The sequence below is a fragment of the Zeus faber genome, assembly GCF_960531495.2.
Source record: "Zeus faber genome assembly, chromosome: 8".
Lineage (NCBI taxonomy): Eukaryota > Metazoa > Chordata > Actinopteri > Zeiformes > Zeidae > Zeus > Zeus faber.
This window is the reverse complement of record NC_137195.1, coordinates 24,993,335-25,017,352: the sequence shown is the minus strand read 5'-3', so window position 1 is coordinate 25,017,352 and position 24,018 is coordinate 24,993,335. Positions and strand designations below refer to the sequence as shown.

Below are 24,018 nucleotides of genomic sequence, written 5' to 3'. Positions count from 1 at the left end.
GACTGGGTGAAAAATAACTAGAGAAGACGACAGTGGTGCCAGCACTTAGACGTCAGACAGACAGAAAAAAGGCAAAAACTGTTTGAAATGTGTCACATTCAATTAAGTTATTTCAGTTTATTTAATGCACATGGAAATGAGTAGAACAATTCAGTAAAAGTAAGAAAAAATGACAAACAAGTACTGTCAAAACAACGCATGGGAAAGAAATGGGAAAGAGAAACTCGTCGAAAGGCACTCCCCAAGATATGATCATAATTGAAGGAGCACTAACATGAACTTAAAAAGAACATCAAGGACCTAAAACTTAAAATATATCCAACTGGACGGAATTCAAAACTTTTCAAAGTATAGAGAATCTAATGCTCCTCTCTGGGAGTTGGGGCAGTATTTGGGGCTGGTTTGGGGGCTTGTGGAAGGGCTCCCTGGTAGAAAACAAGTGGGAATCCACACTTATGACAACAAGTGATTTATTGTGCTTTACTCAGCAATTGTGATGCTTTTAGCTACTGATTCGACACAGTAGGGAGGAAAGTAAAAAGATGCGCTCCCTTGTTACCAGAATAGTTCGGCTCTTTTTATTGACTGATTTCCTCGGCTACTACAAATTTGGTTAACAGAACAAGGAACATGCCTCAGGCTAGTCGTAGCATTAGAATTAATGGATAAATGGGGCTTGTTTTCGTGTCCTTTTTACATGTTTTCTGCCTTGCAAAATACATTTTGGGGGAGAAACAAAGCGAGACATTCTTGCATCGAGCAAATGTCATTATCGCGTCTATTCATGGTCTCAATCACAAACTCACGAGTGCGGCATAAAGCTCGACCGATGTTTTGGGGTTTCCTTTCCTTGCGTGCGCACAGTGCTGTATGTAATGTGGAATGAAAGACATTATTTGCTGCACTTCAACTGATAATAGGCAGACTATAATAATACATAATAATACTACAATATATTATCAAAGATAATAACAGACTTTGAGTGCAAGTTTTCGGTCAATAGAACATGATTGACATATAATGCCTTTTTATCCTCCATTAAATACATCCAGAAAGCTTCAATGTGTCAAAAAAGCAGAAAATCGACCTAATTTTCGTTAATATCCCAGGTTTGATTTAATATCCATTTTTTGGATCTGATATTTCGAGTGTGGAGATTGTGCGATATCATATCCTATCGTAGCCAAGTATTTGACTGAGGTCAGAAAGCAATATCTATATAAGTCCATTCATACAAAGAAGAAATGTGTTTCTGAGATAAAATACATATCTGTATGTTTAAATGTATTTATCCTGGGCAAAAAAAATGAAACAAACGTATGTCATAGACAATTCCTACACCCTGAGTGCTTGTTTAAGCCTGTCAGTGGCATATACTAGGGATTGATTTTGCTAGTTACAAAATAATAAGACCCCGGTTCAAAGAAAGGTTTTATTATTAACGGCATCCATGGTGCACGCGCCGATTGGATTCGTCCAAACATCACCGTACCGTCTCCGATTTTTTTGAGTATCAGAGCCGAAGGCAATCATTTACGATCTGTGGCCACATCTGTGTGCTATCTTAGTATCTGGCGTGATGAAGTGCGGGAGTCCCAGATTAATTGACGAAACGCTGAGGATGCTCTTCGGCAGCTCTCGTTAGAACCACAACGCTCTGGCTTTTGTTTTTGTCAATCCATCACTTTTGCCTCTCGGGGTGTTTCTTATGCTGGCGGAGGGCACTGAAGATGGCAGCTAGGTCACAGGACATAGCCCTGGAGAAAGCACAAACAGATGGGGCCCTGTAAGCAACACGCACACGCACGCACGCGCACACACACACGCGCAAACACACACACACACACACACACACACACACACACCAGGGGGTACATCCATCTTAATGTGATCAGGGCCAGCTGAGTGGTCCACACCAACATTAATCTCCAGAGACAGTTAGTGGCCTGTTTTTTTGTGTGGGTGTCCAGTGTTTGTGTGCAATTCCCGGGTATTTGTGTCAGTATGTGTGTCTATGCCGACGTCTGTGTTTGGGTCTAATTGCGCAGAGCATATTTGGATGTGTGTATATGTAAGGACGACGGCGAGATGAAGGAGAGCGATAGAGAGATGAGTGCGTTGCTACTGACCATTTGTCCAACATCACAACAAGGCATTAGCAGGCTCGCCCACTCCGTCAGTCTAAACAGGTGGTGACAAGTAGTCAACTCTCCAATGTCACGCGCACACTAACACTGACTGATAGAGACGGGCCCCATCACTCAGACAGACAGGGAGGGGGCAGACAGACGGACAGACAGAAAAGGTGGGCAGACAGATACGGAAAAACAGACACACAACCACACATACGCAGAGGGTTTGGCTTTGGTGTGGCTTTTCCTCATTGTTGGTGGAAAGAGGAGGCCTCCCTGCACAGTCTGTCCTCTAACAGGGGAGAGGGGTCCAGGAGACGGGGGGCCGGGAAGGGGGTCAAATAAGTCAATGAAGACAACAACAACAACAGAAGTTATGAACATCCCTCAAGAGTCTTTCATGTCAGGCCCATCAATCTCCATCCCAGCCGGTGACAGACAAAACCTCAGGACCCCTAAAGACCGCTACTCTCTGGCACGCACGCACGCACGCACGCACGCACGCACGCACACACGCACACACACACACACACACACACACACACACACACACACACACACACACACACACACACACACACACACACACACACACAGAGCCAGGTCGAAGGTTTGACAGTAGGCAGTTACAGTATCAGCAGTGGATAAGACCATGCTGAACAGCAGGATGAAGCCAAGCAAGAGACAAACCTTGAGTGTTTGAGGAAAGAAAGTTTAAAACAAATCTCGGGTTTGGTATTTTTCGGCTGAATTTGCACAGGTGAACATTTCAATGAGGGTAAATTGTGGAACATGGGCCTCGGGGGAAATCTTTTTGCACATAAGTGTGACAGAATGACGCCACTGGATATTTTGATCGAAGAAGCCAAGAAGGCACCGGAGACTTAGTTTAATTACTCTTTGTCTAATATGGTCTCCTTTGCTGTTCTAGTTTTTAACCCATTTCCCACCTCTCTCCTTTGATATCCATCGGTGGATGTGTATATCTTTGTAGATATACAAACATGGCTTTAGCTATATGGCTACAGTATATCAGCTAAATAGCTTTGACGATGGTTAAGTAACCTTAAATGTGTGTACCTGTACATATAAGATCACAATTAGTCATTTTATCCTTTGATATGGAATATATCCTAATATATTCCTTATGTATTAGCTCCAAGGTCCAAACAGCAATGGGGGTCAACATTTTGATGTTTGTGTGGCAACATATCTGCGTTTAACAGTGGTTATAAACTATATGCGACATAAACATGTAAACTAAACACTAAAATTAGGAATTCACTGCATGAAAACTACTGCTTAAGCATTTTCCACCTATAATTTGAAAAGTAAAAGTTGACCTCTAAGTCCGACTGACCAGCAATCTCATATCAGGTTCGACAGGTCTGAATGTCTTCGAAACGAGCATTTGGTGAGAACATGGTGCCGTTATTCGGTGGCCATCTGAAGTTGAAAAGCCGGCTTTTTAGCTGCTGTTTCTGGCAGGCTTCCCCACAGTTCCGGTGTGGTACATGTGTCAAGAAGCCACTTTGTTAGAGCATATTTGTTTGTTTGCTGTGTTTTTTGTGTGTTTTGTCTTTTCCACGCATGAACAATATCGGTTTTGAAATGTGGTAAGTAAAGGAAGAACTTTGAGCAAGAGTCCCTCTCTTTGTGCTAATTAAATCCCAACCGGGTGAATTAAAACCGAAGCTCGCCGTGGAGGCGGATGACAATGGGGCCGGTGATTGGCGGTGAATCCCTGGTGTATGTGAGAGTGTAAAACAGTCAGAGCAGCGTCTCGACTGTCTGGCTGCCAGCCGCCTTGACTCAATAACAAAAAGCGGGAAACCCCTGTTGTGTGTTTATTAACGCACACCAACACACAGGCAGAGCAGTAGAGCGGCCCTTAGAAAAGGCTCTCTTGTGTAGCATCTTCAAGACGGGGGAAAAAGAACCCAGAGATAGCTCAGAAGAAGTTAATTAGAAAAGGTCTCGGGGCATAAACGTATCACGCCGAGTGTGTATCGGGGGTGCACGGTGTATTTACGGCTGTGTGCGTCTGTGCATTTACGCCTGCTGAAAGACGCAATTATGAAAAACAAAGCCTTCACTTTGGGAGCGAGGGAAGGGGGGAGAGAGAGTGCTTAACCTATTAACTGCATCCACCCTATTGTGCCAATTGTTTCGTGGAGGAGTCAGGGTGCGCGAATAAAGTTCTTAAACTGTTATTTTATCCGGCACACAAAGGCCTCCCCTAACCGCGCACCGAGCCGATCTCAAAGTCCACGCGGAGGACGGGGGGGGAAAAAAACAAAAACTTGTCATGTCAAGTCAGAGCCAAGGAACAAGAGCAAGGAGGCGACAAAGGGGTGTAAGCTAGACATAATGAAGCGAGGATTATCCAAGTTACTATAAAGTAAAACTCGGCCGCCATAATCCTCATTAACCTTCAGATTTCAGAATAGGGTCTAAAGTGGGACTAATCTCTCGCTGGATAAGAGCGTGGCTCGCATCTGGGTGCTCTTGTGTGTACAATATCTGATACTGAGAGTACACATAATCCCATCTCCAAACCTGAAATGCGCCGAATCAATGGAAATCATAAAAATAATACTGCTCCTTATATCACGACGAATGCAGGGATCATTTGTGTGGGTATTCCTAAATCCCGTTCTTAGCCGTTAAAAGGCATTCTCCGCCGATTTGATTTGGTTGCTCGACTTCTAACACTGCCCACGTCTCAGCGACAGCGGAGGATGTTGACCCAGATGCGACGGCAGCGTGTTTCTTTGCAGAAATGACAACGTGACTAATGGCGGTGGCAAAGGCCAACAGTTCAAGTGTCTGTTACCAAACTCCTCTGATACAAAACAGAAAGAGAGCAACATTTTAAATGAGACAGAGGGTCGGCATTTTTTCGACCCGACACAGAGGCGGCCTCTGGGAAAATCTCTTTTCATCACATCACTCCTCGGTACCGCCACCAAAACCAGAGTAAACGTACTGACAAGCCAAGTTACTGGGGGGGGGGGGTGTTTTTGTAAATACTACAATGTAGAACAAGTGCTTTTTATTAAAACAACGCAACAGGACAGACTGTTCAGACTAAATGGAGTGCTCAAACCCTGACTCTTAAAACTGCTGCAGGATGCACCTTACCAATGCAATGGATTGCAACTCTAGAGAATCACTCATTCCCAAGGATAAATGTAACACCTGTGATGACTTGCACTCGTCTATCGGAAGTTTGGATGTGGACTGAACCTGTATTTTGTACTTTTTGGGCTTTTATCACAGTAATCCGTTCCCAGGTCTCCCTCATAAAGAGCTTTTGGTCCCTTCAGAGCCGAGGCCTTCACTGTACAAGAGTTGGTCAAACTTAAAAACACCGGGGGCTGCAGGCTGCGCACCGGGGTGGGCAGGATATTTTTAAGTCTGGGCAATTAAATAGCCAGCGTAACGGTAAAGGGGGAATACCACGCAAGTACACGCACGGAGTGGTAAACTGACAAGAGACTTCACTCGACAATTGTGAAAGTCGCTTAATCAATCCCACACTTTGTTTTTAAATTTTATGTCCGGGCCTGGCTGCTTGCGTGCTAGCACATTTGTAAGTGTGATTGTGCGTATGTTTGCATGACCGTGCATCTGTGTGGATGCTCTGTGTGTGTGTGTGTGTGTGTGTGTGTGTGTGTGTGTGTGTGTGTGTGTGTGTGTGTGTGTGTGTGTGTGTGTGTGTGTGTGTGTGTGTGTGTGTGTGTGTGTGTGTGTGTGTGTGTGTGTGTGTGTGTGTGTGTGTGTGTGTGTGTGTGTCCCTGTCATCCAACAGCTGGGCCCCTCATTGCGCTCGGTGATGAATCCAGCCTTTGTTTTTGACCTCACAAGCTCTGTGCTATTTAGTCTCGTGCTCTCCACGCTGCCTGCTGGAGCTGCTCTGTCTCTCTCAAAGTCTTTCCCGCTCCTCGTTGTGTCTACAGTGTGTTTGTGTAGGTCCCCACAGGTCTTGATTTGTGTGTGTGTGTGTGTTTGAGCAAGACCCCGCATTGCCTTGGTTTCTGCGTGTGAGCCTATGTGGACCCTTCTTGTTTTGTCTATGGACACAACGTGAGGCAGACAGTGTTTTCATAAGACCAGTATGTGCATTGTTGAAGGGAACAATGACTCTGTGTGAAACATTTCGCCATTTCATTCTATTAATTGTGCTACACCGACGCAACATACTGTACCAAATCAATCTTACTTATATAAGCTAGACAAGCTGCCAGGCTGGGCATAGTAGTTCATTAAATAAGTGTAAAACTGCCAATCTGAACTCTGGTTTAATGTACTACTCATTGGCTTATACTACTCAGTGGGCCAACCGCCTATCTACCCTAGTGTTTTACCGACAAGATGAGAGATTAGACGGCAGAAAGACTAGCTTAGCAATAAGTCGACTAACTTGATGCTTATCGTATTGACTGTCTGACTGGCTTCTTGGTTAAGTCTCTTACTGGACGAATGAAGGGCCAGCTCAATGTTGTTCTTCACCAACACATTGGCTGGCTATTGGCTATTGTGTATTTAGCAGACTAACTTAAATAATACGTCTGCTTTAGTGTCTACCCAACATGCTAGTTGACTACGCCGCTAAATGGATGGGCCACTTTCCAGCCTACCTTACCATACCCCATAGTCGGGCCAATACCCCATGTTCTCATCACCCAAGGTCTGTTTCTTCAACCTGTTATCTCTGGGATTTTATTATTATTGTTTTATTGGGGGGGTACAAACAAAGACACAAATCTTGTGTGTAGTACTTTTATGTTGGTGTGTGTGCACTGTATTTGTGGCAGACAATTCTGTGGAAGCAGACTCATCAATTTTCTGGTTTTACAGTAGGAGATTGCAGGGGTCAAGAGAGAGCGAGCGAGTGTGTGTGTGTGTGTGTGTGTGTGTGTGTGTCTGTGTGTGTGTGTGTGCGCGTGTGTGATGCTATTGTGGTGGGGATATCATGTGGAGAGATGTTTTCTGAAACGTGTGTATACGTGGTGGAGTGAGACTGTTTATGCATGTGTTGAAAGAGTCAAATGTGGAAGAGTGTGTGTGTGTGTGTGTGTGTGTGTGTGTGTGTGTGTGTGTGTGTGTGTGTGTGTTCAGCATGGGGAAGGAGGGAGATAGAATAATGTGTCCAGACCAGTGGAGCTGAAAACTACCCATACATTGGTTTTGATAAACAGCAGGAGTGCTGCCGCAGTGCACAGCTGGACGAGGTGTGTGTGTGTGTGTGTGTGTGTGTGTGTGTGTGTGTGGGCGGGTATATGCGAATATGTGTTTGCATACGAGATCGACGGAGGATTCATGTCTGTGTGTGAATTTGTATCGACAATGGGAAAAAAAATTAAAAATTTAAGCTGTGTTCAAGGTTAAAAAAAATAAAATTAAAAAAAAGTGTGCGTGTGTGTTTTACACGTATCTAAATGTAATTTGAAGTGTGTGCAGTGGTGCCTTCATGCGGAATGTGACGTGACCAGCAAACCTTTACGAAGCACACCCCACCCTCCCTCCGCACGCACACACAAACACGAAAACTTGAAAACATTTCTGACACAATCAGCAAATTTTCCTCTATTTTGTGCATCTGGCAACTCACAACACATTCAAGCTTCTCAGGGGGAAAAAAAGAATAATAAAAGAAAAAACAGGATGGAAGAGAGGAGAGCATTAAAGAAAGAAAGGAAGAAGGGTTGAGGGAAAAAAAAAAAGAAGAAACCTGCGGGTTCCGTTCTCGCGTCAGCCCTGGTGAGGGTGAAGGTGCTGCGGTGGCCAGGAAAGACAGGCACGTGGCTCTGACAGGTTCCATAAAGGTTTGAGAGTGTAGTGCGGTAAAGTCGACACAAGTGGGAGAGTGTGTGTGCGTGCGTGCGTGCGTGCGCGTGCGTGTGCTTACGTGCGTGCGTGTGCGTCAAGAGTGCATGTGTCTGTTCATTAAGATCCCCCCCTCGTACGCTTCCTCGCTAATTCTGGACACTGTGATCTCCCGGGCCTGATTCGGTGCCACACACTAATTTTCAGGACTAAATTCAAATTGCACTGGAGCACCTAGGCCTGGCTCAATTTGCTTTAAACTGAATTAATGAATTCCCCCCATTTCCTCCCTCACTCCCTTTATCTATGCCTCCTGCTCCTTTCTCTTATCAAGCGGAGGCTTTTATCAGTCGTAAAGTCCCGTTCGCTTCCATAGGGATTTGTGTTTTTTTGTTGTTGTTGTTATCAGAAAAACTGTCACCAAATAAGATTTTTTTCTTTTCTTTTTTTGGGGGGGGGGGCGGGGGCTGAATCCGACTCATCTCAGAGGCTGTAAAATGAGCAAGTAAAAGCAGAACTTGTCGGGGGAATGTTTTGACTCCGATTTGGGAGAGAAAGGGAACAGACACCTCGGACACCTCTGGCTGGGCCAGCAGGGGGTATTCGGGTGAGCGCCGTAGTCCTCCATTGGATAAAAGTCAATGCGAGGGGTGCACGGCGCCTCATAAGCGTTGCGACGGGAAGTCTGTCAGTACAGGAACGGGCTGAGGCGTGTATGTGAAGGACTGCCGAGAAAAAGAGACAATAGGCAAAGACGTCGGACATTTGGTTTTCTCAGCTGTAAAACCGGATGACAGAAAAACGGTTGGCTCTCGCGGAGCGGCCAAACAAACAAACTCTCGTCGGAAAGTTACAAAGGGTATATCGGTTTCTGACTGACAATCAAAGACCAGGCAGTCTTCTTCCCAAGTTCAACATTTCGGTGAGCTCGTCACAACGCGTCCTTTTAGAACGGGGAGTGTGTTCCCGTCTAAACGGAATGCTTGGTGATACAGTCGACAGCGGCCCAGAGATGTTTTCTAAAATTGAATGACCCACCGTTTCAATTTCAAGGCATTTTTGGGAAATGCCCACGCCTATTATGAAGTAGTCACGGTCATATTCTCCGACCACTTCAGATGACGTTCTTCCCTATACACCTGAGGACTTCAGTCACACACAAGCCGAACTCAAAAGAACCTAAATGCGGCCCACAGAAGGCCCCTCGGTCTCTCCCTCGTATGCAAGTCAAAGTCCCTCGTACAGTATGCCAAAGCCAAACACAGGCCCACACATAAGTACCCTCTTCCTCTTTCGCTTTCCTTCGCGCACACAAACAAAAGCGCACTGCCATTTTTCCCAGGGGTCCCTGGGGTAGCTGTCGAGACAGAACAGACGTGTTTCTCCTTAGATCGGGTCCCGTTGAACACGTCCAGAGACAACATGTCGGAGCATTTCATGACGCTCCTTCTAAGACGAAAACAAAAATCAATCAGGTTTGTGGCACACTGAGACTGCTAATAGATACAGTAGATCCGGATGTTCAGTGGCTCTCTTTCCAAGAGAATTACCAGGCAAAAGCAAAGAGCGGCAGGTTTGGAAAATATGACTCTAGTCCATGTTTTAGTATCAGAGTGCTCTAAAGGTTGAGAATTGGGATACAGTTGATCTGAGGTTTATGTTTTTGTTTTTTAGTTCAGTTTTAGAAAGTAAGAAAGCAAGCCCCTGTATTATTTAAATCTAAATCTAAATCAGAGGGCACACTAGACTTTGACTAGTGTTTCAGTTTAGTCTGCGCCCTGCAATGGTTCACAGACACAACAATGGGGGGGGGGGGGGGGGGGGGGGACACTTCCATTAACACCTCTGTCTGTAAATGTGGCCCCTCAAGAGCCTGGGTGACCATGCAGAACTCCTTTCCCTGGAAAACAAGCCCCGGTCTCATTGTTGTCCGCCTTGATGTTAACACTTTGCCAGCACATGATTCTCAGGTACCCTCATTTGCCGGGAATCCGTGTAAAGATACGTTAATTTTGCTGTTTAATGACCACGTGGACATTTGGCGTTTGGTGTGAGTCTGCCTCACAACACGTGGACAGTCACCAGTAAAACATGTTTGTGCGTCAGGTGCTGGGTTAACACACCATCTTGACATTGGCTCTTTATCTACTGTGACGAAAGAGTTGTGTAGCAGGGTCCTCTTAACCCTGGCGCTAGCGCCTGTGGACACCTATTGTTTGGCTGGACCGCTAGACGTCTGACACCCGGGCTCACAGCTTCTTCGCACGCACACACACGCACACACACACACACACACACACACACACACACACATATACAGGTACACTCAAGTCATTAAGTTGACCACACACTCTTCTGTTTAGTTGTCGGAGCGGTTGATAAGAGTTATTGTTTCACAGAGTCTGTTCGGAACTATATAAGGGCCCCTCTGGGAGCCGCTCTCAAATCGCTCAGGAAACAGGGGGGGGGGCCAAACAAATGCACAATGCAAACACCCAAACCGGCAACCATTATTTGTCAAATCCATTATTTGTCATCATATTAATGGAGGCTCAGGCAGTGACAATAGTCAAAGAAAAAGGTCAACAGTCTGTTGGTGAATTATTGGTTGTTTGCTGGCAACGATGCAAATATCACAGACTAGGATGTTAACTGGACGGTATTTAGTAGCTGTCTGACAAAAAGAGATGAGAACACAAACCGCATAACCGCGGTTACATTCATCAATGTAAGACATTGGTGTACAAGGTTAATCGTTGTCCATTAAAAAAGGAGAACATTAAATACAGATTGTGTTGTTTTTTTTTTTTTATTGTGTCCTTGTGAACTGGTTTCAGCTCAGCCAGCGTTATTTGGATGTCTGTTGGACTCATTTTCAACCTTGCTCTCCCACCATGCAATGCCATGGCCAAATAATAGAAGCAAAGGTTTGTTGTAAAGGTATCCAAGCAAAAAAAAAAAAAAAAGACCAAGAGAATATAGACAGGCGATAACAATGAAATGAGCTGTGCGTAACCGTGCCAAGAGGGTGAAAACGAGTGACGGAGAAAGGGTCCCTAATCATGCACAGCACTTGTTTCGTTACATAAGGGAACAGAATAAAATAACATAACCTAATTCTAAATAAAAACACACTGTTTTGGCGCATCAATGCCACCTATGTTTAAAATTATATGTTGAGGGGGAGAACTCCGTCCAGACACCCCCCCCCCCCCTTAATTTCCGCCCATGGCCGTGCTCCATCCACATTTTCACTGAACAGCAGAATCCTATTCGAATCACAAAATTCTGAGTTGGGAACAGCCCGAGAAAAATTTATAATAATCCGACACACACAAATGACACCCCCCCCCCCTACAGTATGTTTAATAGACTCCCCCTAATGTCTCTCCCCCTCACGCGTGGCACGCAAAGCTGGAGCAACTGAAAAGTTTCTCCAAAAGTCCTTGAACATAGAATGAAAGACAGTCAATGATGACACCTAAACAATGATTATTGTGTTTATATTTCATATCCCCTTGTAACTTTCACCAGCAAAATAATGAAATACAAAAAATATATACAATTTATATATATGTAATTATTTTTGCGATGACGACCGTAATGAGCTCAATAACGCCGTGACGTCACATAACCGCAGCATTGCGGTAATGAGATTATCGTCACAGCCCTAGTGAGCATGCTGGAAAAAGACATCTGTGACATATCAGTGAAAGACTAAGCATTGGAATGGCCTGGTATAAGTCTTTTTTTTCCTAGTTTACTGCTGTCAAATGATTAACTCTGCCCTTGGGGGGGGGCTGACTGCACAGCAGGGCTATAAAAGGGGAACCGCTAAATGAAAGCCCCAAAATATATATATTTTTTTTCATCTTCCGGGAATTTACAGAGGACAAGTTGAAGAGGCGACTGAAGTCACAATCATGAGCTTCAGATGCAAACACTTGAGTCAAACAAGTTTCAAATGAAAGGCGGAACATGTTAGAGAGGCTATGACAGAATTCCGAGGGCACTAATGTCGTGCCAAAAGCACTGTCGATGCAGTCAGAGTGACTGAGAAAACTTTGCACATCACAACCCTCACTCATTATTGATGGTCTCGAAAAAGTTTAATGGCTTGCATTTGTTTGACAAATCATACCAGCCAACAGCAGCTTTGCCCTCCTGGTCAGATGCTGTTCGCACCAGAGCAAGGTGACTCCATTTAATACGATTTCCGTGAGAATCCGCAAATTATTAAAAACACTGACATTTTCGTTTCTGACTTCTGCCTGTTACTTCATAGTGGATTCCTCCTGGTGCCTCTGTTCTAATGGTCAAACCAAGAAATAATAAACCGGTGTGATGGTCTGTGTGGAAGGGGCCTCATTTAGGTCCATCATTGGATTGGAACATGTTTGTCAGGGCTGCTCGATGTAGCCCTAAACCTAATTCACCTTTTTCTGGGATTTGTCAAAGACAGACAGACACACAATCAGAATGCTACAAACATCGATGTCTGTCTCTGTGTCTCCCGTGCAGCAGCCTCAACGATTGTGTGGCATTTCATTTGAATGCCATACTATATATAGAAATAGGACATCTAATAGCAAGACATTAATGGGGTGGTGATGATGGCAGAAATGGCATTAAGACCCATTTTAATGACCAAAATACGGTTTAATTTGCCCGGCCACGTTTGTGAATGCACTGATGGCCCAGGAGAAAGCGAGCAATGTCCCTTTAAACATAGCCAGAGGGCATTTGAGGACTCCTGCCGAGCTGTGCGGAATTTCTATATTTTCATAATCAGGGGTAAAATTACCATAGCAGAGGGAGAAGAAAAAGGCAATCTAATTTGGGATTTAACAGGTCCAAATGAAAATTAATATTCAGGCCTAATGAAACTAATATTGTGAATCAATTTGAAAGTGAAATTGAATTTTCATAGGTAGTCCCAGGTGTCGCTAGTCGTGCTACGCCAAGCTGTATTCGTCAGGGTTTGATTAGAATCAAGTGAAGGAGATGCGGTGGCTGTGGCTGCTCTGGGCTGGAAGAGGGGAACCTAATCGAGGTTCAGGTTATCTCCAACACTATAACAATCTCATTACTTGGGTGGTCCGATCACCTTGGGAGGCGGTGGATACCTCGTGGTGAAGGTGGTAAGGCGAGGAGGCTATAACAGTGTCATGGTTGGAAAAAGTTTCAGACTGTGATAGTTTGTAGGCAGTGCATATTAGGGATGCAACGGTACAAGTATTGTATGTTATGGAACCATTAGGTACGCCCCCTACGGTTCAATACGCACATGTGAACTGCGGTATTACCATATCATGGTAGAAGTCCGCTGGCCGCGTTGGTGCAGCGGCCCGGCGTGCAGCACCCGCTGCTTCTTATTGAATCCTCTGTTGCGGCTCCACCGGCCACGTCAGTTGTGCGGGGTCCGCGTGGAGTCGCGCAGCCTTTCCCTATTTTTGCACGAGAGGTCTATTTTTTTTTTTTCAACTGCACGCGGCTCCGCAGCATTTTCCATAGAGACACCAAACGATCCGGCTCTATTGTCGGAATTTTAAAGGGAACGGAGTCTCGCTGGGTTCTTTTTTTTTGTCAAGTTTTACACTTTGTTTGTTGTGTTGTTTGTGTTGTTTGTTTGGATCAAATGCTCCTCCCTGGCTGCAAAGGAGCACACCCACTGTCACGGCAGGTTCATAAAGCGAAGGCGCACACGTACTGGCCTGACTGTGAGGTAATATTTCAATAAGTTATTTTACTATTATTATTTATGTGTTAAAAATACTGTTTATATAATACTGTATCACTACTAAAACTATAATACTTATATAATACTTAATACTGTTCTGCACACCACATGTATTATATATATATATATATATATATATATATATATAACAGGAATCATTTGAATTACCCACTATCCTGGAGACACTCCTTCCAATTAGATGAACTTGTACAAATTATACCAACCCACCAATGAACTTGAACCCTCGTCTCCCCCCTCCCCCCACAGACATATAGACAGTGCATTACATTAGTAATTTGTGGCAGACTACTATAAAATCTTTTTTTTTTTTTTTTTGACACCTTTTAACTTTAAATATATATATATCTTTTTTTTTTCTTAAATATAAAGATACCAAAACTGTACTGTTACGGTGGCCCCAAAACTGTGACATATACCAAACAATGAGCCCCCTGTACTGTTACATCCCTAGTGCACAACTGGGAAGATGTTAAACTGTTTACAGCTCTTCAATGTTTCATAGTTGGCGAGGGAGGGGAAGAGGAAACGTTCAGCCTGCGGTCCTGTGCAATCTGACCTTTGCTTCGGATTAGAAATGCAAAGGCAAGCGCGCGTGCATGGACACGTGCACGCAGACATGCACGGATGAACAAAATGACGGTGAGACCTCAAAAGCCCGAGCCCCACATCCAACAGACACACAGTCAAACAGACACACATGCACACATGCACACATACACGCTCAAGTGAAGCTCCTCTTTTGACGCATTTGCAGTTTAGAGCACAGAGAAGGCAGTGAGGAGTGATTGTGTAGGTGTGTGTGTGTGTGTGTGTGTGTGTGTTCCCATTTCACAAAGACCTCGCTGTTTGACTGGCTGTTAAATGCCAATGATGATGTCATCGCTACCTCAGAGGGGGAAAAAAAATAAAATGAATCTTCAAAGACACCACACTGTGTCTCTTCGAACGGGGGGGAAAAAAGCCGGGAAACTTTCTGCTAAGGCTAAGTTAACGCTCACGCTGCGGACTCCTGGCCAACAACTGATCTGGCACGAAGGCTGGAGGGAATTAAACTGAGGTGTTGTTTCGGAGAGAATGTCAACAACTGACGTGGTCCGGTCAAATGGTTCATATAATCCCCCCCCCCCCTACCAAAATACATGAGCTCCAGCTAAAACACTGAGGACGGTGGAGGACTCTCATTCCAAATGCCAATACTGAGCCGTGAGGAAAAACAACTAGTTCATTTGGATCAGAAACACACCCCCTGCTCTCTCTCTCATCTCACTTACACTAATAAGGCAAAAAAAAACAAAAAACACACAACACATTAAAACAAACATACTAACTAATAAACACACAGTCGCTCAATTGATGTATTCATACTTAGCAGCAATGACAAACAGAATTAGAAAGAGGGAAGAGGGAAGGGAGAGAGCCAGCTGTGACAGCTGCTCGTCTATGGCGAGGAAGCCGAGGAGGGAAAGGTTAGGGCAAGTTCAACAGTGTATAACCTGCTCCAAAGGTCAGCGAGTGTGTGGCCAGAGAGAGTGATAAAGAGAGAGAGAGAGCTACAGAGAGAATTTGAACATGCCAAATACACATACACAGTGTTCTTAGACGAGATGTGGTCTGAGAAGCTTTGTGCAGAAACAAACAGCGACGAGCTCTTTGAGAACTCGAACATCTGCACCGAGAGACAAGTCTGCACTTTTATAGACACACTGAGATTTCCGCTGCATTAAAAAGGCTGCAGACTTGTTGGAGAAATTTCTCCCACGTGGTCGGTAAGGTTACTCTGCCCGCTACAGGAAAACAAAGCTGAGAGTATTAAAGCTATTTATTCTGCTGAAAAAAGAGAAAGATACAGTGGTGCTTCAAAGCAGTGTTCCTACAGTCAACCCCAACTACTGATGAAGAGGGTTTTATACCAAAGAGAGGTTGTGTACCATTGGTCAGGTGTCATTTACAAGACTGTGCCCCTCAACCATCTCCCCGGCTGTTACCCTCAAACAGTGATTTAACGGTCCGGTCACAGACTATGCCATAAAACAAACACATAACGCCCTTTCAAGCCCCCTGGGGTTATCCCTATCTCCACACAAGGTTGAGTGAGGATGGAACTTGGAACTGGTCTGGTTTATCAATACTACAATTTACATTGTATAGAAAGAACAGCCTCTTCATATAAACTCTGAGAGACTCACTAAGACCCAGAGGCAATGTGTTTTAAAAGCTACGTAACATACAAAAGGCTAATGTCCTATATAAAACAGGTACAACATTATTTAAATAGTTGATCATGTGCATTTTTCTCTCACACACTACAAAGCCTATGTTACAATAACAAACAACAAAAAAACAATCCATAGTGGATCTCTGGTTGATATGAATGGAAGTGTTTCAGTCAATCATGATATGGAAATAGAAGTATAGAGTAGTTACCTGGTAAAGAATGAATTGAGGAAAATTCTAATGTCAGATACTGTTTTTACTCCTAAAAGTAGACTTTAAGGATGGATGGATGGATGGATGGATGCTCCTCATGATTTAATACTGTATGTGTGTTGATTGTTTACTGACATTATTTCCCCAAAAGCATGGGATCAAAGCTGTGTTTTAATCTACACTCTTCTAATAATACATTTAGCGGTCCATTTAAACCGTACTATAAATAATAAAAGATCAGATATTCTTTTTTTTTTTTTTGGAATGGTAAATAAACATGTGTGTGTGCCTGTGTGTCTGAGTGAGCAAAGTAGCAGATTGGGAGCTCAAATGCTTGACCCAGATCTCACAAATCCAAAATAAATGAAAATACAATTGTGCATTTATTCATGATGCCGACATGCCCGTCAGGACTGATGTGAACCACGTCGAATCGCCAAAACTGCAGGCCAAGTGACCCCGGTACATGGACCAATACAGTCACGTTGCATTCTAAATCGGAGCGTTTGTTGGTTCATTTGGTGGATTGGATCGGTATCGCACGGGTCGGAGCCTTGTTTTGGAGATACTGGAGTGATCAGAATGTGAAGTGGTGTCGGCCTATGTGGGCACCCTCCCTTGACTTTGGCACTTCCAGAAACGCGTGTGCGATCACATTAACTCCTCGCGGAAACCTCTTAAGCACCTTCTTATGAGTCAATGTAGAAACAATGTTCTAGAGCCAGTCCATAAGATCGTGGATTTCACAAAAGCCCCAGATTTCCAAAACTACCCCCCCACCAACATCCGGGTTTACCCTCGTCTTCAATCACAATTTTCTCGACATGATGCCCTCTTCTGATCAACTGGCTGCGCTGCCTTATCAAATTCAACGCAGCTGCCGTTCACTTCTTGCAAGTGCCCAAACGTTTCGACGGACCCCCCCATCAACATGGAAACAGCATATAGAGAAGCACATATACACACACAAATACATTGGCTCTTTAAATAAATATGGATTAAACATCAAATATAGCATTTCTTAAAATAGTTTTATGGATGACTACTTTGAATGGCCTCGTAAATACCTTGAAAATAAATGGTTTATATATGTAATACAACAAAAGTAAGCTCTGCAGCTCATCGCAGCAGTTGACGAAGATGCAAAGAAATGTACATTCAAGTTGGCGAACCATCACGTTAAGGTGAGCAGCCTTCCGTTCGGGGAGGCAGGGAACACCTGGCATTGTTAGCAACATCGGACCATTTTATGCGGACACAATATACATTAATGGTGTAAGTGTTTTTATCTCGCCGCTCCAGTGTGATATACAACTATAATAACGAAATACCGGCGAAAGGCCGCGAAAATGCACATATGGCTTTTGAAGCTGAGCCGCGGGAGCACAGCGGCACAGTTAATCCTAAAACAGGATTAACTAAACTGAACTCACAAGTTACAACGCATGCCCCAGTGGTTCAAACATTCTCCATCAAAACTGTCTGGTTTGCCAGGTCCCAGGCTGGTCCCGCGTGGGCGATGGTGGGGGTGGTGGAAGACACAGTGCGGAAAGATGATTGATGGAGCGTCACCAGCAGAGGTGAAAATTAGTCGGGGTTGTTACCCTGTTTAACTGGCCCGGGGGGCTCGCACGCCAGGCAAGGTCCGGTGCACTGATTTGTAAACAACATAAAATTTGCCGTAAATGGAGGCACGGAACGTGAGCGTTTATGTGCATGTGTGGACTTTCTTAATGTCATGTGTGTGTGATTTTTTATTTATTTGTTTTTTAAGACGTCGTTTCCGACTTTAATAATTATAAAGAAGGATGGAAGGATGTTTAACAAAGGGTGAAATTCTTTCTTTAATTATGCTCCGTGGTGATTTCTGCACTAGAATTTTATCTCCCTCTTCCTCGCTCTCTCTCTCTCTCTCTCTCTCTCTCTCTCTCATTTATTACCACCGTTAAATCCAAAATACCATGATAAAGATCCAGCTGAAATCCATCACATAAAATTGGATAAAAAACTGGATGCTCGAATATATATTTCAGACCAGAACTCCCGACAGTGTTTAAGGAATGTTAATTTAGACCACAAAATTGTGTATCATGACATCAAGTCTTCAATGAGACTGAACAAAAATTTAGTCCAACCAAACAGTTAGCCTTTATTTTTTTAATCATTATTTTTAATGAAATGATTTAATTCCATTTTTTTTTTTTTTTTTTTTTTTACTTTGTTTAATGTTTATTTTGTTTCGTTTTTTCTTAATTCCTTGGTTGCGTTGTTGGGAAGTGGGGGGAAAAATAAATAAATAAATAATCAGATAAGTATTTGAATCATCTTGCTTAATAAATAAATGTGCTGTGCGACTTCTGATGCCTTTTCCGATGACGTATCTCTGTGAGAATGGCTTTTCGGCACTTGTGGCATTGAAGACTAAATACAGAAATAAACTGAATGTTGACCCAAGATCGTCGTCCCTTCAGCCAGACATCAAGCATTGGGTGTCTGCCGTGCAACATCAGCCTTCTCATGAGCCGAGTTCATATTAACGTGCTCCTGTTATTGTTTGTTTTACGTTACGGGAAAGTTCCATAGATAAAACATTATTTTTAACCAACCTCTTTTTTTGTTTTACCACTACTGCACTGTATGTATGACAATGCATTTGACTGAATATACGTCCTCTGAGAACGCACTGTTTGGCTCCCGTATTACTTCTGGTCAGATGTGGGCCGCCAGCACTTTCGAGGTTTTCAAGTGGGCCGCGAGTCTGAAAAGGTTAGGAACCCCTGCCCTATGTTATTCTCTCTCACACACGCACGCACGCACGCGCGCGCGCACACGCACACACACACACACACACACACACACACACACACACACACACACGCACATTCAAACACCCATACCACTACCATCTACAGGCGACAGCAGGGAAGCTGTAAAGAAATTGAATCCATGAGTACAGTTGAATATTTTATGAGCTGTGTGATTTTATGTCTTTGTACAGTATTTGTGTGTCCACAAAGTGCAACTGTGAACGTACACTTGGGTTTTTGTGTACACGTGTGTGATTGTGAGTGTATGAGTGTGTGTGTGTCTGTCCTACCCGGTGTTAATCGAGATGATTTCTATGAGTGGGTTCTTTCTGATCTTGGGCAGGTCCAGTCGCGCGCCCCCCAGCCTCTTCCCTCCGTCCTTCTTCTGGCCCAGCAGACGCACCGAGTGTCCTAAAAGCAAGAGGAAAACAAATCAAGAAAAAATATAATTGTTCATTTCTTGACTTGAAGTTTCAGTGTATATTTCCTGACCACTAGAAGGAGCGCTATTCTATCATACCCATATATATTCAAGAAAATGCTGGGTTGGAATTTGACTTGAGTTCTTGGCTTCTTCTGACAAAAGCTAGTCCAATGTTGATTCTAGTTTTAGCCCTAACATATGTGTGTGATATTATTTTATCCAAAGGCCATCTCACCACTTTCGCCAAATGTAATCGGCCGAGAGATTTGCTACATACCGAGTCTATGCTAGTATGGACCCGTCATTTTGGGAAACCATATGATATCTTGTGTCAAAATGTTCACGAGTCAAGAATTGCATCTTTAAATCTGTTGGGGAGAACCCATTGTCTGGAGCCTTTGCACAAACACACATCCATGTTCAGCTTCGAGAAAACAGGCATCAGATCTGAGCTCAACAAGGATATAGAATAAACCATCTGAATGATTATGGTTAACTTACACTCATGGCGTTTTTCAAATATGGCCTTTTTTGTTGTTTTTTCGTTACAGCCTTTATACAACGCATGGTGCAGGAGACCTCTATCTCACTGCTGGGAATTGCATAAACTGTATACAATATACATATATGCCATGTATTCACATTGTTCGGGGGACAAAAGAGAGAAGATGGAGATAGAGAAGAGATAGGAGGCAGGGGAGAAAGACTGAGAACGATGTAAAATTTGATTTTCTAGGTGGTTCAGAGGACCCGCACTCCGTCTCTCTCTATTTATCACACACACACACACACACACACACACACACACACACACACACACACACACACACACACACACACACACACACACACACACACACACACACACACACACTTACTTTCAGGCAGCACAATACCCTGATAGGCAGTCAGGCTTCCCATTGTGTGGGGCCTCTAGATAGCCACATAATGACATCCATCACTTCAGTCTGGTGGATACTACTGTATTAGGACATTTGTTGTCTGTGTGTGCATGTGTGGCAGGGGGCAGTAGATGATGACCAGGGTGCCTTGACGAGAAGGCTAAAGAATATTAATGGGCTTTCCAGCTGTGCACGATACACCAATCAGCCACAACATTAAAACCACCTGCCTAATATTGTGTAGGTCCTCATGTCCGCATGTGTAGGTATTTTTTTTCTGAAGGTGTCCTGTGGTATCTTGCACCAGACGTTAGCAGAAGATTCTTTAAGTCCTGGAAGTTGCGAGGTGGGGTATCCATGGAACGGGCTTGTTGTTCCAGCACATCCCACAAATGCTTGATCGGACTCTAACTCTGGCCCATCCACATAATGTAGAGGAAAACGTGATTCGTCAGACCAGACCACCTTCTTCCATTGCTCCATCGTCCGGTTCTGACGCTCACATGCTCATTGTAGACGCTTTCGACAATGGACAGGGGTCAGCATGAGCACTCTGACCGGTCTGTGGCTACGCAGCCTGCCACACGCCACCTGAGTGGCATTTTCAGGGCCCTTTGACACAGAGATACAGGCAGAGATGTTGCAAACACACCAGTTTATTGTCGAGAATGGCAAGATGTAACAAGCCGGGAGCAGATGGACATGTAATAATAGAGGCTAGATCCAAGACAGATGTGGCTGCTTAAGCCACACCACGGCCCACACCATATACATATATAAGTGGTACGTAGATGATCCGTACGGATCGCCCCCCACGGTTCGGCTCGCATGTGAACCGCAGATCAATTGCAAAATTTAACCAATATAGTGAAATACAGTTTAGCTGCTGCTGTTACTTTTTAAAGTAATAATTCCATAAATCTCGCAGATGCAGAGTTCTAGTAAAAAGAAGAGAAACGACAGATGCATGCTGTGTTTTACTCTGAAGCGCAATGATTGGTTTACGGTACGTTGCACTATGTTATCGCTACTTTACGACATGTCGTGAAGCAAATGCCCCCGCTTTGCTTCCGCTTGTCCACCATATTGGAGCGGTCAAGATTTGCTAGTCAAAAAATACAATGTGTATTGAAAGACTTGCGTAATTCTGAACCTATTTACATTAAATATAGTTTGTTATAAACCTGAGAACGTGAAACTGATGACTTATTGGAATACAATTCAGCTCCTGGGGGCGGGTATAATAATTTTTTAATTCACTACCATGAAGGAAGGAGGTATCATGAGTGCCTCATACTGCACTTTCATTTTAACAATTGATTATTGAATATTTCATATATTTAAAAATTGTATTTCAATATTTGACATCTTGAATGTTGTTTTCATTTAAGACCATGGGCAAAAGTTCCTTGCTTTAAGTGTTTTACAGAATAAATGGAAAGCAAAGTTATATTTGTCTCCTTTTGTTTTGATGATCCAAAAAATGATCTGATCCGTGACTCCAAATTGTGATACAATCCGAACCGTGAGTTTTGTGATCCATTGCACCCCTAACATATAAAAAAAAATATATATATATACATATATACATATACATATATATATATATATATATATATATATATATACACACACACACACACACTGTATACTGTATATCTATATCATGATATTGGTTTATGAACACTAATCTCATAATAAAGAATCCAGCTGAGGTTCATGACATCACGTATTAAGTGCAGTGAGTTTTAAAGGTAAAATGTTTCAGATCTCATAATAATTTTGTTTTGTCACAACTTATTGGTTTTCACTACAAAAATGATGGATCGCAATATGAAAATATCTTAATTTTCATGATTATACAAGAATTCAGAGACATTTATTTTCTGATCCCTGAAGTAAAACAGGGGCTCCAGCAGAACCAAGAATAAGGTATCGGATTTAAGAACAAACATATGGACATGGTTATGCAATATAACAGAAATCATTAGTAGTCAATGTTAAAGGTATATAGAATTAGATACTCGATGTAAATTTGAGAATAAAAACAACTTAAAATGTGGCGCGATCTGAAAAACAATGCGTATGAACAGGGACACAGGGTCCACCATTGAAATACAGAGGCTTTACGTTAGTTATTTAACATATCACAGAAGTGTGAATTCAGAACTCTGCTCCCCAAAGTAATAATGCGCTGAGCAAAAACCTCCTGCACTGACATTGTTGGAGCAATGAGTAATACTAATTTGCCCTCTGAGCTATCCATCCCTGTACCCCCCTGCTACCAAAGCCAGCTAATAGGCTGTGATGTAGCGGCTGGGGGGGGTTGAGACGGAGGCGCTCAGGGATGGAATTGCCTCCCCGCTTTCATCCCCTTTACATTGGTCTCTTGGGAGGGTGGGCTCAGGGAAGGAAGCAGGGCTATCGATTGGTAGATAAAAATGACAATCGGCCCCGGAGAGGGACAAAGAGCCAATCGGTGAGGCGTGACAGGTCGTAATGTCCTGGTACAAGCAGGGAAATGAGAAAACTTCCCTCGTGGAAAACAACCGCCGGGATTGGCCGCTTGCCAAGGCCGTCGTTTCAGGCGGCTTGCTGGCTGGCCATGTTATCGTCCGTGCATCGATCCGTCCGTCCGTCCGTCCACACATCAGCCAAGTGCAACGGGCATCTTGGACGCACTCGACAGTGCCATGGTGTTGCTCTCCATTAACAACATCCATATATTTGTTTGGTTCGTCCATCAACCCCAGGGTCCCTCCTTTGAGAGCCGCGATTGGAAAGTGATTTCACCTCGACCGAGACACCTCAAACACCCTCAATAATGGCAAAATAATATTCCGCACTCTCCCTTCTCTTGTTCACTCTCGAGCCACCCGAGTGTCACCCAAGGGCACGGAAATAATAAAGCCACTTTAACTTTTGTGCGAGTAAAGGTGACAATCCTATTCAGAGTAGTCTTGCAACGAGTTTACCGGTGAGAAAAAAAAAGATGGGGGGGGGGGGGGGGGGGATTCAATTCCAACATCGCTACAAGCACAGAGCAGTAGAATAACAGATGTTAAATTCAATTTGCAGGCCGCGGCACAGTGAATGGAAGAGGGCAGGCTGGAAGGTGAAATATCTGGATCAAATACTCAGCGGCAAACCAGAGAATAACCCTGTCCTTGTCGTCTCAATTACAGAGGTTTTAAGGAGTCCGTCTCATACCTCAAAGCACACACACCAATCTCACACACACATAGACCCACACAGGTGAGGTTATTTGCTGCCCTGTGTTTTATCCCTGCTTTCAACCAGCCTCTCTCTCTCTCCCTTCCCTTTGGTTTGCATCCTTTACAACTGAAATCTGAAATAAATCTTTTCCATCTCCACATAATAACCTTATAACATACTTATACAGGAAGCAAGGAAAAGCACGAATAGACAGATAAAAGGAAGACAAATAAATAAATCATGGCTTGGACCAGATACTGAAAGGGTGAAAACAGACAGACAAGCACAGACGGACATTCAAAAGGATGACATGCTGACCTGTGTGCGATGGCCTCCTAAGTGGACACGCCAAGAGTCCCATTTGTGATTTATGATTAGGTGCTTTTCTTTGTTTTACATTTCCAGGCCTAGCTATGTTTTGATCCAATTTCCACTCATTTCAACTTGAATTGAGGCAACAAATGCCCAACATCCAAATTTTCCATGTTCAAAGCCAAAGAATGTTTGAAGATAGATA

At 43.7% G+C, this 24,018-nt stretch overlaps 1 protein-coding gene across 2 annotated transcripts in view; it reads right to left on the bottom strand.

Moving 5' to 3' along the window:
* Positions 1–24,018, bottom strand: part of cdkal1 (CDK5 regulatory subunit associated protein 1-like 1) — a 300,473-nt gene that overhangs the window by 169,011 nt on the left and 107,444 nt on the right. For both annotated transcript variants that reach the window (XM_080004992.1, XM_080004993.1), the window contains exon 7: positions 19,250–19,370. In XM_080004992.1, coding sequence (XP_079861118.1) covers positions 19,250–19,370 — 121 coding nt within the window. The remainder of the gene's footprint in view (positions 1–19,249; positions 19,371–24,018) is intronic.